The sequence below is a fragment of the Pteropus alecto genome, unplaced genomic scaffold, assembly GCF_000325575.1.
Source record: "Pteropus alecto unplaced genomic scaffold, ASM32557v1 scaffold20, whole genome shotgun sequence".
Classification (NCBI taxonomy): Eukaryota; Metazoa; Chordata; class Mammalia; order Chiroptera; family Pteropodidae; genus Pteropus; species Pteropus alecto.
This window is the reverse complement of record NW_006436298.1, coordinates 4,607,792-4,616,766: the sequence shown is the minus strand read 5'-3', so window position 1 is coordinate 4,616,766 and position 8,975 is coordinate 4,607,792. Positions and strand designations below refer to the sequence as shown.

Here is an 8,975-nt window from a genome sequence, read left to right as displayed (position 1 = left end):
TCCTGGAAATATAAACATTAGTTGTAAAATATAGTTTCCCAGAAATTGGCAGTTTTCAAAATTAAAATGTTAGCTAGAATCAAGTAAATTTAAAAATCAGGAAACAGACTACAAATCTTTTAAAAATATATTAAGGAATGTTACATTGAGGAGAAATTATTATAATAAATTGCTAGAAACTATAAAAGTACCTTAAAATGGAATGGAAAAAAATCTAATTAGTTACTAAATCTAACCTAATGGAATATGGCCCCAAAGTCATTAATAGCTTTAGCTTTTATTTTTGAAATAATGTTATCAGTCTTTAGGCATAATGACCAATAAAAATGTACTTAAGAAAAACATTCACCCACAAACCCAAGATTAAGTAGGGAAGTCAATTTTATTTGAAAAGATTACTTGTTACATTTATACTGGACTCCTGCTTCCAAAAATTTAGCCCTTTTAAGAGCACTAACTTTTGAAATTTGAAAACAATTCAATTTTAAATGAATTAGTAACTAAACATGAGAAAATGCTAATTAGCGAAAATTTAAAATACGTATATATTTCAACACATAAGGAACATAATTATTTATTGAAATGGCTCTACTTCATAACCTGCCCAGTTAAATTCAGATACTACCTTTTAGTGAAAACATAAATGACTCATTGAAACATTGTTATTCAATGCATTCCTTCAAAAGGATTCATTTTGATTGCTAATTCAACTGCTTAAGATTTAAATCAAATCATATTATTTCTAATTTTTTTTTAACTTTAAAAAGTCTATTACTCTACATTATAATCTTTAAATCTGAATACTAACTTCAGTTGAAAGATTTCAATTGTCATTTTTTTTTTAGGTTTTAAGATACCAACATACATACATACATATATATGTCTATCTATACATATGTATATAAGAACGGGGGTCCTGAAAATGACTATCACAAGAAACTACTTTCTTGACAAAACCATTGAATCTAAATGCCAATTTTTATTTTTAACTGAGCATGTCAAAATTTAAGCCTCGGACACTTATAAAGATAAACATAGCATACGTTGAACCTCTTGAAAAAAATTCTAAGTAGAAAATCACAAGCTGACTGGTGTTTGCAATTGTAAGTCAGATTAGATAGAAAATAATAACTAAGGAGACGGCTGCAAAAATAAGGATGTATACTTGTTTTCTCAAATGAAACTGGCTATTTTATGAAGGTCCATCTTCTATTACCAGTTCAGTGTGCATTGCTAAAAACAAGAACAACAGGACCAAAATAATTTGTCTGGAATGAAGAGCAATTACAATTTAAGAAACAGAGTGTACTCTCTGTATGATGAAGCTAAAAAAGATAATTACAGAAAGTATCAAGAATAAAATGGGCATCTTTTTGGCCTTACCTCAAGTTTTTCTGACAACTACCTGGGATGAAAAAAAGGTCTTACAGAAAAAAAATTCCTTCAAAGAAAATAATAAACAAATGGAAACATGTCAGTTTATAAGTGAACTAAAAGAAAATGTGTCTCACTCACACACACACCACCCCCCAATATTTCTAGACCCTAGAAAGCTTTGCTTCCATAGCCTGTTTAAGAAAATGATTTCAACTTTCTCCAGATCTCTTGTACTTCTACTCATACCCAACTTTTACAAAATAATGAGTGTCTCATTATTTTAAAGCTGAATAAATATAATCAGCAAGAAAAATAATTAGCAGCAGGACTCAAATTATATGTTAATTACAACATAAGAAACATTAAGAGTCCAGAGTACAAGAAAACAAACTGTTAAGTGACTGTTTTGTAGACACCACACAAACATGCACTCAGTCAAAACAATTTCTATGGCAAATAAAAGAACAGGATAAAACTAAGATGCTGTTTTGAAATGCATAAACAAATACTTTCCTCTAAAATACTTAGCTTTATTAGAGAAATGGTACTAAAAATAACAAAGATTCAAACATTTGCTCTATTCTACTTACATATCATAAATAAGACAGCTATTGATGCAAGACACACACTCCTTCACGATCTTTCCATATGCACCAAGCATTCTTGTAATCAGAATAAGCTCTTTACCAGCCAACCGTATGTGGTTGAATGATTAAAATGACCATCTATACTTTACATAGTAAAGCATTTTCAAAAATTTTAATGTACAGTGACTAAAAAGGAAAAAAATACCACAGTAATTCTGGACACATGAATTAAGCAGCTTCATAATCAAACCAGGCTTCATTACTTGCAATAAGGGCAATTCTTTCCATTCTCCACCAAATACTTAAGTTTCAATAGTATTAATATTAAAAGAAAACTCAAGTCGAAACCAAGTAACTGCTGTGCTACTCGGCTTTTTAAATCTATACATAACTCTTCCCATGAGGTAAGGCAACTGAGTAATTTGATTGTATTAGACTGCATTAAAATAATTATACTTGATTTTTCAATAACATGCTAATTAAAAAGTATAACTTTTTTTGAAATATAACAATAATGAAGAGTTCCGAAACCATGAGTTATGGTTTTGGGGGGAAATATTGTTATCATTTTACTACCTGCATACTTTCTGCAAAAAGTGAACCAAAGAATGATGGATGACTTGTATTTTAAACATATTCTTAAACATAAAACCACCTCATGTATTCTCTTTTAATTTCTGCACATCATTATTTATGAGAATATGATTGAGAGGTAATAATTAAGGGGATCTAATGAAGACAACTAAAGGGTTTGCTTCAATTTAAGTAAATTAAGAACATGCTTCATTTTCAGTTATCACAGTATAAAGCTGATGGTCCCAAAACTGTACTGTTGTTTTAAGCTCTAAAATCATTCTTGAAAACAGGACTTCCTTCTCGCATTAGGTGAACTAAGTAAGAAGCTCTTCTGACATATTACTTGCATACTTCTTTATGGGAGTGAATGGAATATCCATCTAAATTCCATATGAACTGAGAATGATTAGCACATATAAAATTCTAGAAAACAGTATACCACATTGTAGAAGGCACTAAAGCTTCAGCTTGTGCTCCCATAGCCCACTCTGAAAACCCAGTTTTCTTTTTATAATGACACCTTTGCCACCTACAGCTGACAACACACACTGCAATATTATTCATAATAAGCTTGGAAATGTCAAGAAAGTTAAAAAAGAAGTGCTTATTTGTGGGGAAACCCAATAATTCTAAACACTGAATACTAATACATTATTATTAGTATTCAACACAGTTGCTCTTCCTTTTGAAAGAACAGTAGTAGCATGCATCGTCAGTTGTTTTTTAATCCACTTATTTAAGCAATTTTAATCTGTAAAACTATTTTAAAGAAAACTGCTGTCCTAAACAGTGAGAAAAAGAAAACACAATAGTGAGAATTTAACACAATCACTATAAATCTTGTGAAGTAAATGTTAAAACTTCTTACATATTTGTACTTACAAGGATGGGTATATATTTGCACCGATTTCAAGCACATCATCAATCTGTATATATTGAAATTTTTTAAAAAAGTAAAACAATACAAAATTCAGTAACTAGCACTTTTCAAAAGAGCCTCCAATGCTTATCATCTCCAGTCTTTATGGACAGAACAAATTTGGATCTTTGATGTCCCATTTATTTGTAATGTTTCTTGGCAAACACTAACAAACCACATGACAAGTGTGTCAGCCACCATGGAAATGCACAGATTTTAGAGGATGAGTTTGGGTAACATCTGTTATTTTCATGATGTCCATGCTTTATTTTCTTACTCAGTAACAAGATGGCCACAAAGTCACCTAACAACTAGAAAAGCTGTTAGCTCATATCTTTATGTTCAACTGGATTTCTTCACTGTTTAACATCTTGTTAAAAGAATTAAAAGCTTTGGATATTATTCCAGCGTGTGTTTAAAGGTGCATTTGTCGGTCCTATACTGCTTCCGTTTTGGTAGAAAGGTTTTCTTCATTTGGCTGACAATTCCCATTTTGCTGTACTTTGTTTTCCTCAGTCCTTGGTGCATCCTTGTCATCTACTTCTTTGCCCACACTTGATTCTGGTTCTTTACTGTGCTCCTTCTCCTACAATGAATATTAAGATATACATTTAGTGATTTTCTCAAGTTACATGTACCACATCTGCTTATGGCTAAAATATGTAACTTTATATTTTGTGAATTAATAAAACTGGATACTTTCTCCCACTACCTTGTCATATAAATAGGATACGCAAACATGTATCAATATGTCTCTTGTACTTCTCATAAAAGATGGACACTGTTCAATAAATGTTGCTTACTGACTTCAAAAGTGGGACATATCTGCCGAAAGAGAAAAAGAGCTCCCAAAATGCCAGAAGGGATTTTGTAATCCAAATACCAAAGAAGCAAAAATAAGAGAATGTAGAAAAGGAAATCACTATTCCTCCTAACAAAGACTGGTTAGGCAGTCCAAATTCTGTCTTCAGCTTAAGAGAAAATTAAATGAGAAAATGTGGGACAGTGCCTGGCACACAGTTAAGTGCTCTGGAGATAATATGTTATCAATGTTACTGACAATGATGATAAACCTCTATTAGTATGAGAGTAAATAAAACTGTAAGATAAAGGCTCTAGGACTCATATAAGTGATTTCCAAATACAACTTATACCACTATTAAGGGAATTAACTTAATTCACAAACACTTAAAATATTTCATTAATTATTCTAATTCAATAAACCAAATTTCAGTATATGTTACAAAACCAGTAACGAAAAAACCACTGTTTCAAATTTGCTGAAACAGTGAGGAAAATGGCATCAAGTAGAAATCTTAGCATAAAATCAAATACATGTTACACGTACAGGCTAAAAATTTTCTTCCTGTATGCCTTGCCTTTCTATGATTCTCTAAACTAAAGAATGTAACTATTTCAATTTTAGCTTGCTCATATCTCATCCCTTCAAAATTTAAAAATTGTCAATTTAACACATATGAAAGAATACCAAAATGTACAAGACACTGTTGCCCTCAAGGAGCTTTTAGCCTAAAACTGCTTTTATGCAATAAAGAACAATCTCAATGATTAATTATTCAAACCCTAAACACTGAATGACTGTTACTTACTTTAAGTGAAGTATTATTCTTCTCCAATTTTTCCTTCCCATCTCTGTCATTAGAATTCTTTCTTGTAGAGGTTGACCGTTCTCTATCTCTTCTTTCACTGATATGGTCCTTTTCTTTTTCTCTCTTTTTATCCTTCTTGTTTCTGCTATAAGAATATTGATAATATGTCAGTTAACTTCTAAGAAACTAATGACCTGCTATATTGTTGACAAAATATTCTAACACTAATGCATTGTAAATAAGCATATCAGTAACCCGATTTGATGAAGTAACATAAATGGGACCTATAACTCTACCTACTCTACCCACAACCCAACTAATTTTTTAAAGATACACAAGTCATTTTTGCAGAGGCCATGTATGTTCACATAAAACACAATTTGGTACTGTAAATTAGTTTTGAAACATTTGAGATTTATTTATCTACTGTAATTAGGATAAAATAAAACCAAATGTAATTTTTTTAACCCATCTCTTTGAAGCAAAAAGTGAATAAGCAGAAAGGAATAAAAGGATAAAGAATCAGATGTGGTTCCCAAGTACGGCTGAAAGATTACTAGCAAAATTGGAATTTCAAGAAACTCTTGTGCCATGTGTTCTCTTCATTCACCATTACAAAGAAGTCTCACCGCTACATCAAACTAAAAAGTTTCTGCTCAGCAAAAGAAACCACCAATGAGGAAAAGAGACAACCATCTCAATGGGAAAAGCTATTTGCAAGCAATGCCTCTGATAAGGGCCTAACATCCAAAATATACAAAGAACTCATACAACTCAATAACAACAAGAAAACAAACGATCCAATCAAAAAATGGACAAAGAGGATATGGAGAAAAAGGAACCCTCATACATTGCTGGTGGGACTGCAAATTGGAGCAGCCACTATGGAAAACAGTATGGAGGTTCCTCAAAAAACTAAGAATTGATCTACCATATGAGCCAGCAATCCCACTCCTGAGTATTTACCCCAAAGACTTGAAAACTCATATTCAAAAAGATACTTGCACACCGATGTTCATAGCAGCTTTATTCACAGTGGCCAGGACATGGAAGTAACCAAAGTGTCGTACGATAGATGATTAGCTAAAGAAGCTGTGGTACATATATACAATGGAATATTACTCAGCCATAAGAAGAGATGAAATACTGCCATTTGCAACAACATGAGTGGACCTCGAGATAATCATGCTAAGCGAAATAACCCAGAGATAAAAGGTTGAAAATTACATGTGGGATATAAACCTAAAAGCAACAAATGAACAGGACAAACAGAGACTCATGGACATGAACTATAGACTAGTGGTTACCAGAGGGTAAGTGGGAGAGGGGAGGTAGACAAGGTAAAGGGGGTCAAATATGTGGTGACAGAAAGAAATCTAACTATGGGAGGTGAATCCACAGTATAAATATATATATGCCTTACTGTTTGAGTGTACAGCTGCAACTTACTAGATTTCGTTAACCAATGTCACCATAAAACAATAATTAAAAAAACAGCAACAAACAAGTCCCACCAATTCAAAAGCAAAAGTTAACTAGAAGATGGAATGAACAAATTCCATTTACGAAAATAAAATAGCCTTAAAATGAGAGGGGGTAAGAAAACAAGGTGTTTCAGAAGCATAACAAATAGCTTCTACTCAAAATAGTTAACCCTAATATGGAATTTTAAACTTTCTTCTCTTATGAAAGTTTAAAAATAAACACAAAGACTAGTGGAACATATAAAGACACCGAGGAAATAAATGCAAGTTTATATGAAAATTTAGTATAACAAAGGTGGCATCTCAAATCACTGGGGAAAACATGGTCTTTCATAAATAAAAGGTTTGGAGATAACTTGGTTATTATTTGCTGATAAAATTGGATCCATATCTCATTCCACCCAAATAAATAAATAAAAATAGACTGGAAACCTAAATTTTTCAAATGAAATAATACAGTACTAGAAGAAAACACTGGCGAATTTCTTTTATAGCATGAGTGAAGGGAAAGATTTGTTAACAAGTGTCAGTAAGCATGTGGAGACACTGGAACTCTTGTACAATGCTGAAAGGAATATAAAATGTCACAGTTACTTTAGAAAATGGTTGGCAGATTCTCAAAATGATAAAAAGAAAATTACTATATGACTCGGCAATTACCACTCTTAGGTATACACCCAAGAGAAATGAAACGTGTCCACACAAAAACTTGTACATGAATGTTCATAGCAGCATTATTCATAATATTCAAAAAATGGAAAAAATACTATATGTCCATCAACTAATGAATGAATAAAACAAAGTTTTATTCCACACATGGAATATCATTCACCTATAAGAAGGAATGAAGCACCGATTCATGCTATGACATGTATGAACCATGAAAACATTACATTTAGTCAAAGAAGCCAGATACAAAAGACCACACATATTATATGAGGCAAATCCACAGAGACAGTAAGTAGATTAGCAGCTATAGGGAGCTACGGGGAGTAACTGCTAATGGGTATGCACTTTGAAATGACAAAAAATGTTCTGGAATTAAGTAGCAGTGACTGTTACACAGCACTGTGAAGATACAAAACACCAGTGAACTGCGCATTTAAAAGGGTGAATTTTATGATATGTGAATTCTCATTTTAAATAACTTGGGTAAAGGTGGGACTGGATACAGTCACTGACCGCGAATGCGCACGCACACATATACACACACACACACACACACAGTGTATATATTATATTTTGTCTTATGTGAGAAAGAGAAATTCAAATATATGCATCTGCTTAATTTTTGCAAAAAGAATGAAAGGATTAATAAACGACTGATAAGTTACAGAGGGTGGAAAGGGAGCAAAGTAAAAGGAACAGAGGAGGGAGCTACTTGGTGAATATGTATCTTTTTGTCTCAGTTGAGTTCACGATTGAGAAAAGTTTAGACTTTCCTAAGCAAAGGTTTTTTTTTTAATTCTTTAACAAAGTTATGGCCGCCTCTATAGTATCCCTATGCCTTATTCTCACCGAAAAATAACCCACAAGCAAATAAACAAAAGACCCCTTCTGGGAAACATGCTCCTTACATTCTGCCAGAGCTTTTTATAAATTTCTCTCTTCTCTACCTAGAAAACCACAAAAACCAACAGAAAAACTATGACTTATCAGTAAAGCAATAGTATAAAAAAATAAATACACAGAAATCAATACTTTCCTATGTACAAACCAACCTCCAGTGAATGAAAGAAAAGACTTCATTTATAAGAGCAACAAAATGTAAATACCTAGGGATAAATTTAGAAAGTACATAAAATCTGTATGAAACAAACACTGAAAAACACTAAAGATTGCCTGAGTAAGCAGAAAGATATACCATGTTCCTAGATGAAGTCACTATCATAAATCTTTTATATTAATAAAACTACTCACTAATTTTCTCTAATAAATGCAATGCAACTATAATAAAAATGACTAGGTTTTATTTCTATAACCTAGACTACTTATTCTTACATTCAAATGGAAAAATAAACATGCAATGGTCAGGAAAGCTCAAAAAAGAGCAATGGGGAGTGTAGGGGAGAACAGGTCTTACTAGATATTAAGAAATACTATACAAACTGATTAACTAAAAGCATGGGGCACTGGTACATGAATCCTCAGTGAAACCAATCCAGCCCAGAAATAGACCCAGAAATAGACCCCAACACAGTTAGAAAATTTAGTATAAGACAAAGGCAACATCGAACTAATGCGGGAAAAATTGAGTTTTTAATAAAGGTTATTAAACAAGAGAAGCATTTAGAAAAATAAAATAAAATTGGACCTATATATATGACCTATGGCACATATGAATAAATTTGACTTCACAAAAATTTAAAATGTTTGTGAATTAAAGAATGCTATCAAAATTCCACAACTTTATATATAACCT

At 32.1% G+C, this 8,975-nt stretch overlaps 1 protein-coding gene across 2 annotated transcripts in view; it reads right to left on the bottom strand.

The window, feature by feature from the left end:
* Nucleotides 1-363: 363 nt before the first annotated feature.
* SREK1 (splicing regulatory glutamic acid and lysine rich protein 1) overlaps nt 364-8,975 on the bottom strand; it is a 41,565-nt gene continuing 32,953 nt past the window's right edge. For both annotated transcript variants that reach the window (XM_025047670.1, XM_006913094.3), the window contains 2 exons: nt 5,070-5,214; nt 364-4,045 (listed from right to left, as the gene is read on the bottom strand). In XM_025047670.1, coding sequence (XP_024903438.1) covers nt 3,896-4,045; nt 5,070-5,214 — 295 coding nt within the window. In that variant the 3' untranslated portion in view covers nt 364-3,895. The remainder of the gene's footprint in view (nt 4,046-5,069; nt 5,215-8,975) is intronic.